Source organism: Lepidochelys olivacea (assembly GCF_965140295.1).
Source record: "Lepidochelys olivacea isolate rLepOli2 genome assembly, chromosome: 5".
NCBI classification, from domain to species: domain Eukaryota; kingdom Metazoa; phylum Chordata; order Testudines; family Cheloniidae; genus Lepidochelys; species Lepidochelys olivacea.
The window spans coordinates 126155479-126178600 of NC_140415.1; the positions used below are offsets into that span (position 1 = coordinate 126155479).

At 39.7% G+C, this 23122-nt stretch overlaps 1 protein-coding gene across 2 annotated transcripts in view; it reads right to left on the bottom strand.

The window, feature by feature from the left end:
• Nucleotides 1-341: 341 nt before the first annotated feature.
• Nucleotides 342-23122, bottom strand: part of ZCCHC7 (zinc finger CCHC-type containing 7) — a 163623-nt gene continuing 140842 nt past the window's right edge. For both annotated transcript variants that reach the window (XM_084627879.1, XM_084627878.1), the window contains exons 7-9: nucleotides 19980-20075; nucleotides 2684-2801; nucleotides 342-1799 (exon numbers count right to left, since the gene is read on the bottom strand). In XM_084627879.1, the coding sequence (XP_084484005.1) occupies nucleotides 1339-1799; nucleotides 2684-2801; nucleotides 19980-20075 (675 nt within the window). In that variant the 3' untranslated portion in view covers nucleotides 342-1338. The remainder of the gene's footprint in view (nucleotides 1800-2683; nucleotides 2802-19979; nucleotides 20076-23122) is intronic.

The window sequence follows — 23122 nt, forward strand, 5'->3', positions numbered from 1 at the left end:
TACTGGTATAGCTATGCAGGCAATTCTCCCCATGTAACTAAGGGCTTGCCTACATAGGTTAATACACATCCTGTTCAGTTTCAAAATCCAACAGGTTTCAAAACTAGTAGAACTCTCTCAAGGAGTATGTACCAACTCTATGAAGCCATTATTGTTAGCTACTGTTTTGCTCAGGCTAGAAAAGGGGCTTAGAGGAGGGTATCTATATTATTCCATAGCCGAGAGCCTTTTGGTTGGAACTGACATAATTTAATCTTGTTAACAAAAACTAGGCATTGTTTTCTACCTCAAAAGAAAATGTATAACCAATGTATTGTTTCATGTATCCCCACATAAAACTTTATTTGGTTGGTTCCTTTGATAAAGTATTTATCCTTACAAAGTTTTTAATTCTTTGAGTACAAAAAGTACTTCATTTCTTAAAAAAACAAACAAACAAAAAAACCCCCATTAAGTCATTAAACTTAGGCATTATATTTCTGGAAGCAGGTAAATTGCTTGCATTCTACAGCTTGGTTACATAATTTTATCTTTTAAAAAGCAGGACTTCCACACTGTGGAAAACAATGGCATATTTAATTCCAGATGTCAACCCAACTGCTTGTAACATTTTTTAAATGAACTTCTCTTGCTTACCAGTCAGCAAAAAGATTTGTTATTCAATCAAGGATTTGCTTCCTCGTAGTTCATCTGCTTCTGATACTTAAACTTGCAATGCTGTGATTATGATGAATTTGTGACATCACATGAGTTTCCAGGGCAGAAGACTGTCATGTCATAAGTACAATACAACAATTTCACTGCAGACTCCAGCTGGGTGAGAAGTAAGAAAATGCTTCTTCAAAAAGATTGTTTTTTGTATTGCTGTTTACTTTCCCCTTCCCTGCCCCTTCTCCAAGTCTCCCCAGTGTGAAAGCCTCTCTTTAAAGTCAGGCTGCAAGGGAATCACGTTTGCTTAACTACAGTACTTTGACAGGTGTAGCATTCTTAAAAGGAATCGCTCAAAGGAAAGAAGGCCAAATCTCCCCACTATGGACCTTTTCCCTCATTCATCCAAACAAAAAGAAAAAGTTCCCAACCTTTCATCGACTTACAGAAAAAGAGGGATTGCCAAAAATACAGTATGATTTTACTTGCGTACATTAACCACTTCCTACCCATTTGCAAATACTCTCTTTAAGAAGCTGAGAGTCAGAAGCTCAGTTTTCTTTGTCGTATTGGTTTTACACATCCATGCCTGTATGCAAAGGTGGATTCAAATTCTACATCTTAGCACAGGGTCAGAAAAATACCCTGATGAGTTACACCCCCCTCCCACCATAGCTTTCTGTTGACAGATTAGCAGCTGGATTCCTGTTTTGATTTCTTTTTCCTCTGTTTTATAAGAAATAAGCTCTCATCAATGGTGGAACTACTGTCTTTCTTGTTTCTTTGCCTTCTCTTTTTCTTCTTCTTTTTAGCTGCATCCAGCAGCTCCTGGCCATTTTTTGTTTTCCTGCTATGTGGACAGAAGGCAGAGCTGTGATGCTTTTTGCTGCCCTTAGGGGAGTGTATTCTACACCCCCTAGGAAAGTCCTCCTCCTGGTTGTTATTCCTTTGGACATCTTTCTTGCGTTTCTTCTCTTTGCGTTCCTCTGCCCAGGACTTCTTACCGGCCTTTTTGTGGCACTTTTCTTCTTTAGGACTCTTTACATGCTCTTTCCAAAGGTTTTTCTTTTTCTTATGACACTGTCCCCTATGTTCTTCCTCCTTCCTCAGTCTCTTGAACTGCACTGGCAAAAGGCCGGCTTCTTGAAGTTCTGTAAAATAGAATAGTTTCTTTTAATAGTCACTAAGAGGCCAGAACCACAACGCTTGAAAACCACAGCTCTGTTTGCAGTTTGGGGTTAGCAATGGACCTGGTATGAAAAAATCTGAGGACCTGGATAAAACTCAGATATTTTGGCAAACACTGGGTAAGCCAGAAGTTTATCGTCATGTCATTTTAAAGCGCAGTTGTAGCCAAAAAAGTGATATTGTGGGTTTCCATAATCATTTTCTCTCTGTGACTTCATATGAAATTTGCTCAGTTTAAAAAACAATTATCTTTGGAAGACCAATATATTCAATCTGGGATTGGAAAATCAAACAGTGTCATTTTACCTCTGACATTTCTATAGTCAAGATTCTGCAGTCCAAAAACTGCTGATCTGGCTGCGAAGTAGACATACCTGTTCTACAGATGGGTCTTCAGAGATTTGGACAGAGTAAGGACCAGACCCTGCCAATTTTACTCATGTTGAGTAGTATCTTCCACCACAAGAGGACTCATTGTAGAAAGTGGCCATTCATATACATTGGTTGTTTTTTTTTGTAACAGATTTTTAAAAACATAATTTACAATTCAGAGAACACTCCCCATCAGTTTATAACCATTTTAAGGCCAGTGAGATTTTGGGGGTTAAAGTACTTCCAGGTGTCCTTTTAGAACAATGAATTTCAGGAACAGACTGAGGTTACTAAACTCATTAGCCTTGCCCTGCTTGTTGATTGAGATAATCCCCATCATCATCTTACACAACATGAAGAAAGCCAAGATTACAAAATGCCTAACAAAAAGCAGTAAATATACCAATGTACCCTGATTAAAGACCACTTAAAAACGTGATGGTCAGTAAGAAGTATTTCACAAAATATACCATACCTTCAACCTTTCTCTTTGCCCTCTGAGCTCTCCTCTTGATGTCATACTCATCATCATAGTAGTAGACGAATGGGGAAGAAGGGAATGCCCCATTGTACATCCGCTTCTCTGAGCACTCCTGCAAATCACATTTTAGGTTACTACATGCTGTGACATCTTGTTAAGCTTTGGATTATTGATTTCAGAGTTAAGGAAATAAACCAGAACCTCAAAGGGTATAAATCAGGTTTATCCCATATCTGAAGTCTATGGATCAATGTTGATTTACACCAGCTGGGGAATCTGGCCTTCAGTTCTTTAAATCCTGATAATTGTATTAGTTTCCAATAGTCCTGCTTATATTTGTATCACAATTGTGCATATGCAGCAACATTTATTTAAATGTTTATTTAACTTCTTTGTTACTATACTTTGATAGCTAGGGGTGTGACAGATGGAATCCCATGTCTCCCATCAGTTATTACAAACCTGCTCTTATTTTGATTTACAAAGCTATGTAGCAAATGTAGTACACATAGAAGTGAAGGGCTAGAGTCAGGCACACTGTAAGCAGGTGCTGTACAAAAAAAACCAATCAGAATTAACTTTCTGAAAGATACTGAATCAAAACACATTCTGCAGGAGACTTCGTCGGCAAGGAGACATCAGACTTGGCATGAAGAAGAGATGAGAAGGGAAAGTCTAGAATCTTGAGTCACAGGAACTGATTGGTTTAGTTGTACTCAGAATCTCACTTATAGTGGGGCTTATTTCTCCGTCACACAGATTGGCAAATATGAATCGTACGAATTAAGCGTTATTGCAGTCTTGACAGCCAATCTGGCTCAACTTCAGGGTGCTAGGTGATACTAACTGCTACTTTTTTTGCTTGTAAATTTCTTGGAGGTGTGATTCTTTTCCTCTCTGAACACGCCCAAATCTAGTTAAATCTGTCTTCTTGTTCTCATGAAATCTTCAGTGGCTTTCACTTTTCTGATGTCCCCACCAGATGCTGAGCAGCTTTCTTTCAAGACTTTGGTACTGCTAACTCTACAATCCCCTCTTCCTATGTGTCCTCACACTTCCTCCTATATACTTTAGATCCACTACACACTAGAAATGTCTTCAGCTAGGATTTCCTTGGTCTTTGAGCCAAGATTAAACTATATCCCAAACTGGCAGCAGTGGACTTGGCAACTGAATGCATTTTTTTAAATTTCTAACTACTCTGGTTCCTATTCAAACAAAGAACTTGGCTGAAGTAAAGCTAAGGTTCAGAGAACACTTCAGTAACTTAAGAGTAAAAATCCTTATAAGCACATTGCAGTTAGGAAAAAACCCACATACAAACAAAAAAACACATTAAAAATCAGGAAAGCTAAAAGATCAAATGTCCAAGAACCCCAAACACTTGAAAATATGCAAATTTACAGATAAGGAACTCAAACCACCCTTATTCTGCCATCTAAGTGATCTCACCTTCCAACCCTCCTTTCTTTATTCCTTTCTATAGATACTTTGCAAGTTGTGTTGGTCTTGAATCAGGGTCTTTTTCTCCGGTCTTTAAGACTCCGGTCTGCAGTCTATAGCTTAAGCTTTCAATGTTATTAACTATCTGTTAAGGTGAAATTTGCCCCCATACCCAACTTAAATCCCACTCAAGACTTGTGCTGGCCCTCTGCACGGCTAGCTGGGAAAATATGCCAAAATGTTTCGTCTTTGACTTTTTTTCTTTTTCTGCTGAACAACTCAAAACATTAATACTGTCAAATATGCAGCAAAAGTCTAGAAAGCACTCTGTGCAGATATGACATATCAACACTGACATCTCAGAGGTGGCAGTGGGAGTGACCCATGTAGCAGATGACACAATGAAGATGACTGGATGTGGAAGCTGTGGTATGTACATGATCCTGGAGGGGGCACCTGGTAAGAGTTTTGTCTGCATGAAATGCCGTCTGATAGAGCTGATGGAGGAAAAGATCAGAGATTTGGAGATGCAGGTGGAAAGTCTGGTAGAGTTTAGGAAGGGGTTTGAGCAGATTATGGAGCAAAGACATGAGGTATCTGAAGGGAAAAGCTCAGACTTGCAGATGGAAGCAGGACTAGGGAATTCTGAGGGGAGACTGGGTGAGGAAAATGGTCAGTGGAAGCATGTGACTAAAAGAACTAGGCAGAGGAAAAGACGGGCTAGTGAAGGAGAAATAGAGCTTCAGAATAGGTTTGCAGAGTTGGAAAATGAAGAAGGGGCTCAGCAGGTAGTCACTGAAGGTGACAGGGCAAGGAAGAAGAGAAGAGCGGTTAGTCCTATAGGAAAAGGGGAAGAGTTAATGGAGATTACACCAAATATGAGCCCCAGGAGGATACAGGATGGGTTAAAAAGGATTACAAGGGAGAATGGGAATGGAAAAAACTTGCAGCCAGAGGGAACAGGGGATAGACTGGAGAATAGCACCGTCACTAGGAAAAGGCAGGTCTATGTGATTGGGGACTCTTTACTGAGAAGAATAGATAGGCCTGTAACCAGAGCTGATCCAGAAAATAGGAGGGTGTGCTGTCTTCCAGGTGCTAAGATACGGGATGTAGACCTGAGGTTGAAAAGGATTCTAAAGGGAGCGGGAAAGAATCCCCTAATTATCCTTCATGTGGGAACAAATGATACGGCTAGATTCTCGCTGGAAAGTATTAAGGGAGACTATGCTAGGCTGGGGAGGACACTTAAGGAAATTGAGGCTCAGGTGATCTTTAGTGGGATTCTGCCTGTTCCTAGAGAAGGGCAACAAAGGTGTGACAAGATTATGACTATCAATAGATGGCTTAGGCAGTGGTGCTATAAGGAGGGCTTTGGGATGTATGGCCATTGGGAGGCATTCATGGATAGAGGACAGTTCTCTCGGGATGGACTTCATCTGAGTAGGGAAGGAAATAGACTTCTAGGATGGAGGCTGGCACAACTGATTAAGAGAGCTTTAAACTAGGAATTTGGGGGAGATGGTTGGGAGATGTCCAGGTAATCTCCACGCCAGAATTTAGCATAGAGTGGAAAGAAAATGAAGTAAGAGTGGATACAGCTGTAGGTAGGAGGAAGGGCAGTGTAGATACAAGTCTAATAGGTTATACTGGTAGTAAAATAACCGTGCCTAATAGGGTACAGAATGTGAGTGAGGCCAAACAGCAAAAATTAAGATGTTTGTACACTAATGCAAGGAACCTAGGTAACAAAATGGAGAAACTAGAGTTACTGGTGCAGGAAGTGAAACCAGATATTATAGGTATAACAGAGACCTGGTGGAATAGTAGTCATGACTGGGCTACAGGTATTGAAGGGTATGTGCTGTTTAGGAAAGACCGAAATAAAGGTAAAGGTGGTGGAGTAGCACTGTATATCAATGATGAGATAGAATGTAAAGAAATAAGAGGCGATGAAATGGATATGACTGAGTCCGTCTGGGCAAAAATTACATTGGGGAAGAAAACTATTAGAGCCTCCCCTGGGATAGTGCTTGGGGTGTGCTTTAGACCACCGGGATCTAATTTGTATATGGATAGAGACCCTTTTAATGTTTTTAATAAAGTAAATACTAATGGAAACTGTGTGATCATGGGAGACTTTAACTTCCCAGATATAGACTGGAGGACGAGTGCTAGTAATAATAATAGGGCTCAGATTTTCCTAGATGCGATAGCTGATGGATTCCTTCAGCAAGTAGTTGCTGAACCGACTAGAGGGGATGCCATTTTAGATTTGGTCTTGGTGAGTAATGAGGACCTCATAGAGGAAATGGTTGTAGGGGATAATCTTGGCTCAAGTGATCATGAGCTAATTCAGTTCAAATTGAATGGAAGGATTAACAAAAATAAATCTGCAACTAGGGTTTTTGATTTCAAAAGGGCTGACTTTCAAAAATTAAGGAAATTAGTTAGGGAAGTCGATTGGACTGAAGAATTTATGGGTTTAAAGGTAGAGGAGGCCTGGGATTATTTTAAATTAAAGCTGCAGAAGCTATCGGAAGCCTGCATCCCAAGAAAGGGGAAAAAATTCATAGGCAGGAGTTGTAGACCAAGCTGGATGAGCAAGCATCTTAGAGAGGTAATTAAGAAAAAGCAGAAAGCATATAGGGAGTGGAAGAAGGGAGGGATCAGTAAGGAAAGCTACCTTATTGAGGTCAGAATATGTAGGGATAAAGTGAGACAGGCTAAAAGTCAAGTAGAGTTGGACCTTGCAAAGGGAATTAAAACCAATAGTAAAAGGTTCTATAGTCATATAAATAGGAAGAAAACAAAGAAAGAAGAAGTGGGACCGCTAAAAACTGAGGATGGAGTGGAGGTCAAGGATAATCTAGGCATGGCCCAATATCTAAACAAATACTTTGCCTCAGTCTTTAATAAGACTAAAGAGGATCTTAGGGATAATGGTAGCATGATAAATGGGAATGAGGATATGGAGGTAGACATCACCATATCTGAGGTAGAAGCGAAACTCAAACAGCTTAATGGGACTAAATCGGGGGGCCCAGATAATCTTCATCCAAGAATATTAAAAGAATTGGCACAAGAAATTGCAAGCCCATTAGCAAGAATTTTTAATGAATCTGTAAACTCAGGGGTTGTATCGTATGATTGGAGAATTGCTAACATAGTTCCTATTTTTAAGAAAGGGAAAAAAAGTGATCCAAGTAATTATAGGCCTGTTAGTTTGACATCTGTAGTATGCAAGGTCTTGGAAAAAATTTTGAAGGAGAAGGTAGTTAAGGACATTGAAGTCAATGGTAAATGGGACAAAATACAACATGGTTTTACAAAAGGTAGATCGTGCCAAACCAACCTGATCTCCTTCTTTGAGAGAGTAACAGATTTTTTAGACAAAGGAAACGCAGTGGATCTAATTTACTTAGATTTTAGTAAGGCGTTTGATACTGTGCCACATGGGGAATTATTAGTTAAATTGGATAAGATGGGCATCAATAGGAAAATTGAAAGGTGGATAGGGAATTGGTTAAAGGGGAGACTACAACGGGTCCTACTGAAAGGTGAACTGTCAGGTTGGAGGGAGGTTACCAGTGGAGTTCCTCAAGGATCAGTTTTGGGACCAATCTTATTTAATCTTTTTATTACTGACCTGGGCACAAAAAGTGGGAGTGTGCTAATAAAGTTTGCAGATGATACAAAGCTGGGAGGTATTGCTAATTTAGAGAAGGACAGGGATACCCTACAGGAGGATCTGGATGACCTTGTAAACTGGAGTAATAGGAATAGGATGAAATTTAATAGTGAGAAGTGTAAGGTCATGCATTTAGGGATTAATAACAAGAATTTTAGTTATAAGCTAGGGATGCATCAACTAGAAGTAACGGAGGAGGAAAAGGACCTTGGAGTATTGGTTGATCATAGGATGACTATGAGCTGCCAATGTGATATGGCTGTGAAAAAAGCTAATGTCGTCTTGGGATGCATCAGGAGAGGTATTTCCAGTAGGGATAAGGAGGTTTTAGTACCGTTATATAAGGCACTGGTGAGACCTCACCTGGAATACTGTGTGCAGTTCTGGTCTCCCATGTTTAAGAAGGATGAATTCAAACTGGAACAGGTACAGAGAAGGGCTACTAGGATGATCCGAGGAATGGAAAACTTGTCTTATGAAAGGAGACTCAGGGAGCTTGGCTTGTTTAGCCTAACTAAAAGAAGGTTGAGGGGAGATATGATTGCTCTCTATAAATATATCAGAGGGATAAATACCAGAGAGGGAGAGGAATTATTTAAACTCAGTACCAATGTGGACACAAGAACAAATGGATATAAACTGGCCACTAGGAAATTTAGATTAGAAATTAGACGAAGGTTTCTAACCATCAGAGGAGTGAAGTTTTGGAATAGCCTTCCGAGGGAAGTAGTGGGGGCAAAAGATCTATCTTGCTTTAAGATTAAACTCGATAAGTTTATGGAGGAGATGGTATGATGGGATAACATGGTTTTGGTAATTAAATATTCATGGTAAATAGGCCCAATGGCCTGTGATGGGTTTTTAGATGGGGTAAGATCCAAGTTACCCGGGAAAGAATTTTCTGTAGTATCTGGCTGATGAATCTTGCCCATATGCTCAGGGTTTAGCTGATCGCCATATTTGGGGTCGGGAAGGAATTTTCCTCCAGGGCAGATTGGAAGGCCCTGGAGGTTTTTCGCCTTCCTCTGTAGCATGGGGCACGGGTCACTTGCTGGAGGATTCTCTGCTCCTTGAGGTCTTCAAACTACAATTTGAGGACTTCAATAGCACAGATATAGGTGTGAGGTTTTTTTAGGAGTGGTGGGTGAAATTCTGTGGCCTGCATTGTGCAGGAGGTCAGACTAGATGATCATAATGGTCCCTTCTGACCTAAATATCTATGAATCTATGAATCTCTGATATCCTTCCCCCTCACCCCCACCCCCAGGACAACATTATCTTTGTGGTATGTTCCCTGAAAGTTTGCTAACCGTGACACTATGTACAAGCATGAAAACTGACTAACAGGCAGGAGCTGGTGAACAGAGTGACCAACAAAAAGAGCCCTCAGACTTTAGGGTTATGTGATCTCAGGTAAAATGATTTCAGTTATGTGGGCTCTATCTCGAAGGACATTTAAAATGGTAACTAGGGAAGCTTAGCCATGGTGTATTCAGTGCTCATGTAAATGGAAGGCAGTTTGGAAAGAAAAGCGTGTGTCAGTGAGAATGAAGATTAGATTAGTTTACTGATGCCTGGTGTATAGTAAGAAGTTAGGTCAACCCAGCTATGTCACTCAGGGATGTGAAAAATCCACACCCCTGAGCAGTGTAGCTAAAATGACCTATTCCCTGGTGTAGACAGTGCTAGGCTGATGGAAGAGTTCTTTCGTCGGCCCAGCCACCCCGCCTCTCAGGGAGGTAGATTACCTACATCGACAGGAGAATCATTCCCATCAGGGTACGTAGTGTCTACATTGAAGCGCCACAGCACTATTGTAGCATTTCAAGTGTAGACAAACACTAAGACATATTGCTGTATGTGGTTGCAATAGTCTCAAAGCAAGAGGTAAAGCAGGGAGTTATTTTAAGCATAGTGCTATTACTGCATGCATTTACCAAGAAGAAATCCTCCCAAATCAGCTTGATTTCCTTCTTTGACAGGGTAACTGGTTTGGTGGATGGGGGAATGCGGTGGACATAATATACTTGAACTTCAGCAAGGCTTTTGACACAGATATTCTGATGAGTAAGATGGAGAAATACAGGCTCAGCAGAACTACCATTAAGTGAATACATAATTGGTTAAACGACTGCGAACAAGTAATTATTAATGAAATGATGTCAGATTGGAAGGAGGTCTCAAGTGGGGTTCCACAGAGCTCTGTTCTGGGTCCAGTATTATTTAACATCTTTATTATAGGGCTGTCAATGAATTGCAGTTAACTCATGTGATTAACTCAAAAAAATTAACCGCGATTAATTGCACTATTAAACAATAGAATACTAACCGAAATTTATTTAATATTTTCGGATTTTTTCTACATTTTCAAATATATTGATTTCAGTTACAACACAGAATACAAAGGGTACAGTGCTCACTTTATATTATTTTTTTATTATAAATATTTGCACAGTAAATATGATAAAAGAAATTGTATTCTTCAGTTCGCCTCATACAGGTACTGTAGTGCAATATCTATCATGAAAGTGCAACTTACAAATGTAGATTTTTTTTTGTTACCTAATTGCTCTCAAAAACAAAACAATGTAAAATTTTAGAGCCTACAAGTCCACTCAGTCCTACTTCTTGTTCAGCCAATCGCTAAGACAAGTTTGTTTACATTGACAGGAGATATTGCTGCCTGCTTCTTTCTTACAATGTCATCTGAAAGTGAGAACAGGCATTTGCATGGCACTTTTGTAGCTGGCGTTGCAAGTTATTTACGTGCCAGATATGGTAAACATTCGTATGCCTCTTCATGCTTCAGCCACCATTCCAAAGGACATGCTTCCATGCTGATGATGCTCATTAAAAAATAATGTGTTAATTAAATTTGTGACTGAACTCCTTGGGGGGAGAACTGTATGTCTTCGGCCCCATTTTACCCGCATTCTGCCATATATTTCATGTTATAGCAGTCTCGGATGATGACCCAGCACGTTTGTTTTAGAACACTTTCACAGCAGATTTGACAAAACACAAAGGTACCAATGTGAGATTTCTAAAAATAACTACAGCAACTTGACCCAAGGTGTCATCCAAAGTTGAAGTGCCATCCAAAATCTGAGAGGGAGGAGGTGTGGAGCATGCTTTCAGAAGTCTTAAAAGAGCTACACTCTGATGTGGAAACTATAGAACCCAAACCACCAAAAAAGAAAATGAACCTTCTGCTGGTGGCATCTGACTCAGATGATGAAAATGAACATATGTCAGTCTGCACTGCTTTGGATAGTTACAGAGCAGAACCCATCAACAGCTTGGAGGCATGTCCTCTGGAATGGTGGTTGAAGCATGAACGGACATAGGAATCTTTAGCGTATCTGGCACGTAAATATCTTGCCATGCAAATGCCTGTTCTCACTTTCAGGTGACACTGTAAACAAGAAGTGGGCAGTATTATCTCCTGCAAATTGTAACCAAGTTTGTTTGTCTGAGTGATTGGCTGAAGTAGGAGTGAGTGGACTTGTAGGCTCTAAAGCTTTACATTGTTTTATTTTTCAATGCAGTTATTTTTTGTACATAATTCCACATCTGTAATTTACACTTTCATGATAAAGAGATTGCACTACAGTACTTGTATCAGGTAAATTGAAAAATACTGTTTTTTACAGTGCAAATATTTGTAATAAAAAATAAATATAAAGTGAGCACTATACTTTGTATTCCATGTTGTAATTGAAATCAATATATTTGAAAATGTAGAAAACATCCAAAAATACTTAAACAGATGGTATTCCATTTTTGTTGAACAATGTGATTAATCGCGATTAATTTTTTTAAGCGTGTGACAGCCCTGCTTTATTAATGACATAGATGTAGGAATATAGAGCATACTGATCAAATGTGCAGATGACACAAAGCCGGTGGTGGGGGCTGCCAACACTTTGGAGGATAGAGTAAATTCAAAGGGGTCTTGATAAATTGAAGAATAGACCTATCAATAACAAAATGAAATTCAGCAACGACAAGTGTCAGGTGCTACATTTAGGGAAGAAAAATCAAAAGCACAAATACAGGCTGGGGGAAAACTGGCTTGGCAGCAGAGCTGCTGAGAAGGATCTGGATGTTGTGGTGGATCAGAGTCTCAACTTGAGCCAGCAGTGAGATGCTGTTGCAAACAAAGTAAATGCAATATTAGGTTGCATTAACAGGCATAGCATGCAAGTCACAGGAGGTGATAGAACCACTCTACTCAGTGCTGGTTAGGCTTTATCTGGAGTAGTGTCCCCAGTTTTGGTCACCAACATATAGAAAGGCTGCAGAGAAACTGGAAAGGATCCAGAGGCAAGTGTCAAAGATGATCAAAGGATGGAATGTGGCCAGATGAGCAAAGGCTGAAGGAACTGGGTATGTTTAGTTTGGAAAAGAGGAGATTAAGGGGGGACGTGATAGCGGTTTTCATACACTTGAAAGGCTGCCATAAAAAAAGAGGGAGAAAAGTTGTTCTCTCTTGCCACCGAGGGCAGGACAAGAGGCAGTGGGTTCAAACTACAGAATAATAGGTTTAGATTAAGTCTCAGGAAAAACTTCCGAACTGTATGAACAGTAGGACAATGGAACAGATGCCTAGGGAGACTGTGGCTGCTCCTTCACGGAAGGTTTTCAAACGGAAACTGGGTAGCCATCTCTCTTGGATAGTTTAGACACAAAAAATCCTGTATCTTGCCAGGGGGTTAGACTAGATGTCCCCTGCGGTCCCGTCTAACCCTGTGGTTCTAGGATTCTATTACATAATACGAATATTCAGGAAAGAGATGCATATTGGACCACAAGACTTCCATTCCAGGTTAGGCATTGATTATTGGCACAATACATTTAGCAAGCTGCTTCCAGCAGTAATCAGTACCTGACATGTCAAGAATGTAACCTTACTGCCAAACTCCTCAAAACACGTATTATCAGAATAAATGCGGGGCAGGAGGCTGTAGAATGGCTAATGAACTGGTTACTGCTGGGAAAGATCCAGAGGAGGACACTCAAGTATTTTTTCAGCTGAATCATAGAATATCAGGGTTGGAAGGGACCTCAGGAGGTCATCTAGTCCAACCCCCTGCTCAAAGCAGGACCGATCCCCAATTAAATCATCCCAATAGAATCACAGAATAAAATAGGCCACTTGAAGGGAGTGTGATGGGACAGACAGCAAAGACAGGTGAAATGCCTACAAACAGATCAGAACTACTTATGAATTTTTCTACAGAATTCTAAAACAGTTTTCTTTTTTGAGACGGGGGGAGGCATGTCTGGCCACAACCACAGAGCCGCTGGATAAGCACTCCAATATGGCTGTTCTTCAACAGAAATTTGTAGGTCTCAGAATCAATCTACGCCCTTTTTTGGCATGCAATATATATTGTTGCAATTTGTAATCTGTGTCTAACTACTGATAATTACAAATCCCAAACTTTTTCCTATTCTTGCCTCCCAGATGGTGCTTTCATGACTTAGATGCTCTGCGTATTGAAAAGTGCAAGGCAGACCCTGAGGAAAGGGGATAAAGGACTCCCTACCATGATAAGCAATTAATGCTCCTCCTCTTCCTATGAGGTCTGTTTGATACAATGCCTATATGATGAAATGTTAAGACATAGGTAGGAAAAAAACATTTTTTAAATATGAGTGGCATGAGTCAGTCATCCAAATGCAATAATTCAATATAAAACTAAGTGGTGGAGAGAGACAGTTGGAGTTTCCATAAAACACAGGATTCTGCCCTTTGCATAATCCCAGCTCTTACATGCCCCAATACCAGTTGCCCCACTAAGGTACAAAGGGATAGAGAAGCATAACTGCATCTTTAGTACATAAAAAGGCTTCAAAGATTAATATTACACACTTGGCCAAGGTTTAAGATGGGAGAAGCCTAGGAAGAGGCGTTTAGGTTTGGCACTCTATACTGAGTAAGTGAAAGAAAACATTAAGCCAAAAAATTGCCAAATATTTACTCAAAAGCAGCGGTGATACTGTTTTAGACAAGTAATGCAAAGACACAGTTATCTTCTTTGATGGCTGTGAAACACACTCCCTCAGGTCTGTTCTGAGATGCTGCACAAAGTCTAGGGCTTGTGCCACAGACAGATGGCCCTTTCGTTATTTTTCATGTTGTTAATATGTTGACAGTAAAGCCCTAGTGGATGAAATGCACATGCGTCCAAAACCAGCACTTCTGCTTCCTCTTTTAACTTCACTGTATTGAATAATCATCTCAATAGTGTACAACATGCACTCTCCCACACCCCTCTCTCTCAAATATACTGCCACTACTGCTATACACTTTGTGCCATTAAATACCCTTGGGACATTTTTCAGCACTAGAGGTAACCCACAAAGGACTGAAAGCACAGCCTGCTACTAACCCAGCAGAGGCATTTTCCATTTGATTGACGCATTTGGATGTGAATGCAAGGCACATCTGCAGACACTACCCAGTTCCTTAGTTTTGTTACATGCAAAACTTGCTGCAAAGTCTGAATAATGCAATGGGTTGCCACTGATTAATGTGGGAAGTTGTTACACTTAATGGTGAGACCCTAAAAAATTAGTCCTTGTTATGGCTGTTCCAGTGGATGGCTTGGATGTATAGATTGTAATGAAATGGAACATTCTTGGAAGTCCAGTGAAAAGAACAGATTTGCCATCAATACTGACTCTTTAACGGAAGTGACAGTTTTAAAAAATGTATTCTGAGTAAACAGATAATATGGTAACTTAAGTCTACGGCAATTGTGACCTCAAGGCATCAATGCTGTATTAAATATATGTCCAAGTATTTCCACCTCTAAAAACAATGGAGGAAGTTAGTTGGCGTATGATGATCTTATGGATGGAAATGGTCCTGTTAATGCTAGCAATTAACTAAGTTTTTGCTGTTGCTTCAGTTTTTGGGAATGGTGAAAGTCCAGTGAATCCCTAAATTTCTAGCAAGTACTGAGTATTTCAGATTTCATCAACAGGAGTAAGAGGTAGCTTAACATTTGATGGACTATTGTGAAAAACGTTGTCTGAGACAGTTCTTTACAAAACCATAATCTGAGCCTTCTCTCTCCTTATACCTTGGTACACTTCAGCTTTAAAGGAAAGAAGAACTCTGCTGTGTGTCATTTATTTCTTGAGGTTTGGAAACAGCAAACTGAGGAAGACCATGCAGATCCATTTATTTGGGAATTCCTGCAGTCTTTTTCTGTTCTAAAGACAGACTTTTTAAATCCAGGCAGAGATGTCCATCTCTTAGAAACCTGAGTTGAGAGGGGCAATGGTTTTTGCACTTGCTTTATGAACAGCTCTCTTTGTTTGTGGGATTTGTAGATTTGAACTCTATCTACTGACTACACGTGTCTAGGTGCAACACTACCAAGATGTTCCCGCGGCCACTATCCGTACTTTCAGCCACTTTTGAGCTGGAATTTTTACAATAGAGCAACTTAAGCCAAAGTCTGAATGATACACTCTTTAATTACAAAGGACTGAATTCTTAACTGCTCTGTCGATGCACAAGGCTCAAATGCTACAAACACAATACCCTTCTGCTGCGTTGGGGACAAAATGTGTGGAAAACTGTGCATGGGGACTCCACAGTCTCAAAGTTGCCACAGAACTCATTTTTGCAGCAATCTTTCACAGGGAAATGTGATTGGGGGTAAATGTGTCACCCACAATGGGGTCAAGACCAGTGGGTAAAAAACACAGATTGCATCCTCCTGGCTCAGACCTTGCTAAATGGTTGCTAGTCTCCCATATACTTTGCTGCAGTTGGCTGTGGGTTGTCTACATGTGTCCAGGTCCTAGAACAAGTCACGACTGAAGATTCCTTCTCGGATCCCCACCTTGTTTCAACTCTATTTTGAGTGAACTAAGTCCTTTCCTTTGGGTTTTGCTAGCTTACAGGGCTGTATCCCATGGGAGTTTACTCCTGCCAGGTGTGGTTAGCTCTGTTTGCGGGATGGAAAACTGTTCTGGTGTTGGGGTTGTTCTATCAAACTTTAAACAAAGGTAATAGATTCATAGATTCTAAAGTCTGCGGGGACCACTGAGATAGTCTCATCTCAACTCCTGCCTAACAAAGGCCGTAGGAATTTCCTGAATTAATTTCTGTTTGGACTAGAGCATTTTGTTTACAAAAAACATCCAATCCTGATTTAAAAGTTTCCAGTGATGGAAAATCCAGCACAGGCCTTGGTAAATTGTTCCAATGGATAATTACTCTCACTGTTGAAAATTTGTGCCTTAATTCTAATCTGAATTTGTCTAGCTTTAACTTCCAGCCATTGGATCTTGTTATATCTTTGACAATTTAAAGACTGCCATTTTAATTATGTACCATTCTAATTTCTTACTCAAAATGTTGTGTGATGCCAAATCAAACACCTTACAGAAGTCTATTGCATCAACACTATTACCTTTATCAGCCAAACTTGTAATCTCATCAAAAAAAGGTATCCAGTTTATTTGACAAGATCTATTTTTCATAAAACCATGCTGATTGGCATTAATTATATTACCCTTCTTTAATTCTTTATTAATCAAGTCCTGTATCCATTATTTTGCCTGGAATCAATGTTAGGCAGGTAGGTCTACAATTACCTGGATCACCCTGCTTTCTCTTTTTAAAATGTTAGCTATCCTTTAGTCCTCTGGAACTTCCACAGTGTTCCAAGATTTATTGAAAATCAACATTAATGGCTGAGATAGCTCATTGGCCACCTCTTTTAATACTCTTGGTTGCAAGTCACCCAGTTCTGCTAAGTTAAAAATGTCTAGCTTTAGTAGCTGCAGTTTAACACCATTCTTAATTGCTGTTGGAAAGGAAATTAATTCATCATCGTTATCTGATATGAATATTGTGACAGGGTCAGGCCAGATGGCCAGAGGAGAGTGACAGATGGCAGATATATTAGCCCCAGGTTGAGTAGGTCCCTTTTCCTTGGGTAAGACAACAGGGAAGGTTCCAGAACAATCAGGAACTTTCTGAAAACAATTAAGACAGACAGGCTGGTTAGAACACCTGCAGCCAATCAAGAAGCTGCTAGAATCAATTAAGGCTGGCTAAACAGGGCACCTGAGTTTAAAAAGGACCTCACTTCAACAGTGTGAGTCAACAGTGTGCACTTGTTGCCAAGAAGGCCAATGGCATTTTGGGATGTATAAGTAGGGGCATAGCCAGCAGATCGAGGGACGTCATTCCCCTCTATTCGACATTGGTGAGGCCTCATCTGGAGTACTCTGTCCAGTTTTGGGCCCCACACTACAAGAAGGGTGCGGAAAAATTGGAGAGAGTCCAGTGAAGGGCAACAAAAATGATTAGGGATCTGGAACACATGACTTACAAGGAGAGGCTGAGGGAACTGGGATTGTTTAGTCTGCGGAAGAGAAGAATGAGGGGGGATTTCATAGCTGCTTTCAACTACCTGACAGGTGGTTCCGAAGAGGATGGTTCTAGACTATTCTCAGTGGTAGAAGAGGACAGGACAAGGAGTAATGGTCTCAAGTTGCAGTGGGGGAGGTTTAGGTTGGATATTAGGAAAAACTTCTTCACTAGGAAGGTGGTGAAACACTGGAATGCATTACCTAGGGAGGTGGTAGAATCTCTTTCCTTAGAAGTTTTTAAGGTCAGGCTTTTGAGCAGGGGGTTGGACTAGATGACCTCCTGAGGTCCCTTCCAACCCTGATATTCTATGATTCAGTTTGTGGTGTGTGTGAGGAGCTGGGAGCAAGAGGCACTCGGAGCTGAGAGTGAGAACATGTACTGTTGGAGGACTGAGGAGTACAAGCATTATCAGACACCAGGAGGAAGGTCCTAGGGTGAGGATAAAGAAGGTGTTGGGAAGAGGCCATGGGGAAGTAGCCCAGGGAGTTGTAGCTGTTGCACAGCTGCTCCAGGAGGCACTCTAGACAGCTGCATTCCAAAGGGCCCTGGGCTGGAACCTGGAGTAGAGGGTGGGCTCGGGTTCCCCCCAAACCTCCCAACTCCTGGTCAGACACAGGAGCAATTGACCTGGACGGTGGGTCATGAAAACGGCAAAAACCGAGGTGAGCAAATCTGCCAATAAACGCAAGACCCACCAAGGTAGAGGAGGAACTTCGTCACAGTATATTATTAATATGATTCGAACACTTCCATCTTTTATGCTTTATTATTGACCATTCTACCCCATCCATCTAATAATGGACCAATACCATTGTTAGTATTCATTTTGTTCCTAATAGTCTTAAAAAGCTTCTTCTCTTCGTCCTGAACTCCACTGGCCATAATTTTGTTTGTCCCCTTTTGCTTCCCTTATCAATTTTCTACAATTCGTAATTTTTTGATTTACACATTCATTACTACCAACTTCCACTTCCTTGTTTACAGTATTTTATTTTTTCACTTCCCCTCTAAGCCAGGTTAATTTTTTTTATCCACTGTGGTCTTCTCTCTTGATTGTGACTTTTTGGGCCTCAAGAACATTTTAACACTTCCCAATTATCATTCACTTTTTCTGTTTAAATTTTTTCTCCCAAATGTTTTGGCTCATAATTATTTTCAACTTTGTGAAATAAACTCTTTTAAAGCACCAAGTATATATAGATATATATTACTGGTTTGGACTTTATTCTGTTTATAGATAACAAATGTGACCAATAATTTCAACATTTCCTTTGTCGAAGGTTCTGATAATTACAGTCTGAAATCCTAGATTGAGCAATGACAGAACAAACTACAGGAATAAGTGTTGGTGTGTCATACTATCAGCAGATTTATCAATACATCTTAAAACAGATGACTTGCACCTTAGAGCTATTCTTAGGCAGACCGCTTTGTACTATCTGAGAACTATTGCCAAGATTGTGATTGCTGCTCAATATGAATGAAATAGGGCTGATGACTAATGCTTCTATTATATATATATTGGATTATTGCAGTTGCCTATTTTCTAGGGTCCCCCCGCCCCCAAGGATACACCTTGTCCAGAGTGTAGCAGATTTCTTAATAGGTACATGTTTGTCACAATACAGCCCTCCAATCTAGAAATCTTTACATTGGCTCCAAGTAAAGTTGTGCACCAATTTTAAAGTTCTTCATTTAACATTTAAGTCTGCTGGGGGGTAGCCCTAGCTAACCTGATTGACTTTTAACTGCCTTATGTCCCCATACCATTCCATATGAGGCTTGAAACTCCTTGAAAACAACACACCCTGCTCTGTTTGTGATGCTGTAAAACACAACTACTGTGGCTAAGTGGACATGTAAGACAGTTAGGAGGGAAGAAAGGAGTGTTTGGGTGAATACTATCCATAGGATTTAGAAAAGGATGAACCTAAAGCTTTCAAGACACTTGGAATGCAGATTTTCTATCAATATTGTTTCTCATTGTAAAATTTCCCCCGGACATATTTCACAGCAAAGTTAATAAGACAACACCTGCTTTGTGTGGCTACAGGTGCAGAGCTGCACCTGTTGTGTAAGGATACTGACAGTCAAAATATATATCAAGGAACTGATCCTGTAAGGTGTTAAATGCCCTCAATTCCCATTGAAGCCAACATACGTTTAGGGTGCTCATCATCCTGGAAAATTGTTCCCTAATGAAGAAATTATATGAAACTCAAGAAGAGACATTAAGTTACAGGTTAGAAACCATCAATTTTTTCTGTATGAAAACTGGTTGTTAAATGGCCTGGAAAGTTGGCTGGGGAGGGGGAATTTCTAATCAGATGGCACTGCTTCAAGACATGGCTTTGGGACTTCTTCTATGGTACTTTAATATATACCTATCCCAATGTCAGAACAATTGGGAGTACCAAATCCTGTCAATTTGAAATAGTCTGGCTGACTAAAGTGGAGACACTGAACATTTCAGCAATATTCCACGCCACACCCACAGGAGAACTTAACATGTTTTTAAAAATTAGCCTAAGGTATTTCTTCTTTTTTTATCTGTTCCAGATCATTTTACAGTGGCATCCAATTATTTTTAACAATGCTGCAAGATCACCCATATTTAATTAGCACTGTTCTTTCTACAGTGTTAGCGTGAGTCTTTTTAGCTCATTCCTCCAACCACACACCACAGTGAAGATAAGTATATGTATAAGATGGATACATTTAACATTTAGCCAGAGACTACTGAGACTTACATATCCATAATGTCCTTTCTGGGAGCAGTTGTAACAGTACACCAATGCAGAATGCTCAGAATACGAACTGGACTTCTTAATTGATCCTGGTCTGGTCTGCAATATGGAAAACAGGTGAGAATTAGGTCTAGTGAATTCCAAATGTTTAAAATAATCTAAACAAAAAGCTGTCTAAATCAACAGCATTCCAGCTGCAAGCAAGAAGCTTGGAAAAAGGAGCAAGTTGCTCATGTAATATTACAGAACAAATTAAACCTTGATCACCAAAATCAAGTGGGATAGGAAACTTCAGTGTCCGTTCCATACAGCCATTTTATTTCGACTCTCAGTGCAGGAAAGTAGGCTGCTGATTTCTCGCTCTCTTTTTTGCAGATGTCCCACTATCCTCAGGGAACAACCAGGGCCATCAGATATTACATCCACCAGCTGGATAGAAGCATTTTTGTGTATTGCAAAACGAGTCCCTCCCAGCAGGACTCACTTAAGGCAATATGGGGAAGGTCTTCTGAGAGAGATACACAGCCTAAATCTACCACACTCCTATTTCCTCTCACTCTCCACCTCCCCTGCCCCCTTCCCCTAGTCACTGAACAGAATCTGCCAATGTCAATTTTCAAGTCACTAGTGGATCTGAATCTGCACCAAACACCAAATTAAATTATTGTGTTTGCTGTTTGAAGTCAGAACTGCTTTTTAACGCAAAGAAAGTTTTGGAACACTAAGCTGAACTCAATGGGTCAGGCAGATTTATTTTTTAAATCCAGAGCCAATAAATAATAACTTTGCTCAGAGTACCACCACATACATTTTGAACGGAGTGTGTGAGCACACATGTTCTAGGTTATATACACACACTTATTCAATAGAAAACAATAAAAAATAAAACCTTTGTTTAATCAGAGTTAGCATATCCGCCGAGGAAGGGGGATGGAATAAAGGTTCTATGAAAACCGGTCAAAACAGAATCCAATTAATTTAAAGGTCCACATATTTTCCTTTATTATTCATTCTAGTGGAACACAGGAAAATGTGTGTGATTTCAAAGAATTCATCAATTTTTTTTTAAATATCAGTCTGTTATTGCAAGGGATGCTTTTTTCTTTTAAACCTCTCATTGTGTTTACATCCCATTAATACTTCTAATGCAACTGTATATTCTTTCTTTACAGAGGAATTATAGTGATGCTTGTAAAACAGACAGAAACTACAGGATTATTCCTTGATCATCTTTTATGCATCTGATCACATTTTTGGTAGGACAGGACAAGCTTGTTTCACCACATTTTGAACCCATATGGCTTTAAAAGCGCACTTCAGATTCATGTAACTCAGTTCACATTTCATTCACTACATGCTGTGAATGAAGGATCAGAGAAGGGACATGTACAATGAAAAACAGTATAAACATGGCGCAAAAATCAGAGAGAATGAAAACCAGTGTTTGTGACAAAAGGAGCACACAGACAAAAAGAGAAAATCTCATAAAACAACAGATATATATTCTGTCTCTCTCTGTAGATAGATATGGAGCTAGTAATGTGTTCAGGCCACTCACGTGTGCCAGCCTAGCTTTTTGGACATTCTTTCTACTACATAGAACAGGCTAAAACCCCCTCCCCCATATTTAATTTACATGAAAAAAAAATTCATAAATTCAAACTGTTTTTGAATAGGAGGTGTGCAAAGCCTTCAACCCTAGTAGGTTTGGCCAGCTCCCGTTTTTGGATCCCATACTCTGTCACTCACGGGAAATAAAGTTGCATAGGTTCTAATACAGAGTTCCTTAGAAGCAGACATAAATTAAATAATCTGGATCCTTCTTCCTCTGCCTTTATACAGAATTTTGTATGTATGAAATCCATTTTCTAGGCTTATGTCAATTGCAGCTCACATTGTGATGCGACCAAGAAACTGCAACAGGTCACTATCTCTGGTTACTTCAGTCACCACTTGTCTACTAGAGACAGCTCTTCATCTAGAATATCTGTGGAATGTATCTGTCAAGGGAAGATCAACTGAATTATATTACAAATGACTCTATATTTCTATTAAGCCTTAAAGGGTTATATTTCAATTGGAGAAATTTGATTAAATGGTCTTATTCTTATAGTTTGTCATGTATTTGGAATGCGAAATTGCAACTGTGACACATCAGACACACATATATGTTAACCTCAAAGTATCTGTTACAATGTTAGTCGGGTTTTTCACCTTGAACTGTCAAATGGTGTTACACGGATTCAGCCAATAAAACAATTTAGACTACTAGTGTTGTATGTATTTAAAATCTCTATTAAAATGTACATGATGCTTAAAACAATATAACTTTCTTTTGAAAAAGAAAAATCAGGGTCTCTTCTCTCCTGAGATATGATTTGTTAAATAAACACCAGATTTAAGGATCAGAATGATACTGCTAGCATAGAATTTATCATGTCTGCCAGTGATAATGCTAGTAATTTATATGACTGAATGAATAAATAAAAAGTACTTATAGACTCCTTCACTCTAATCCAGTAGTTAAATCTTACAGTTCAAGATAAAAGTAATCCTCCCAGCTCATAAATTATGTGTGTACTTCTGTAGTTTGTGTCTTTTCTTCTATTTAAAGATGGGTCAACACTAGCACTTGAAGTTCTTAGCAGTTACAGCCTCTAACAGCTCTCCTCAGAAGTTCATGTACTGCTGACTTGCCTGATAAACCTCTGGATGTTAATCTGAATAACACTTTGAGTTGAAAACTTTAATTACTATGATAAATGTTATCTGCATGCTATCTTTTAACCAACTATAGTACACCATGCTACTAAGAAAAGAGGATGGCACTCTGAATAGGTCTTACCTCATTAGAAAACAATTGTACATCAGAACTCGGTAGTGGAAACAGAGGGATGTTAAGCTTTTCTTATTGTACTGTACAAGGTCTAACAAGAATCCTTGAGAGTATTCACTGCATTAGGAATGTATGCTCAAGTGACATGAAAAAAGCTCCACACAACATTCCCTTGTGTTTAGCAAATAGAAAAGGTCAGATTTAAGGAGACAAATTAAACTGAATACTTACAGTTCAGATTACAACTATACACATCTCTGCGGCTTTCCAAAAGCCAAACACAAGGGGAACCTGTATGTTTTTAAGCCCT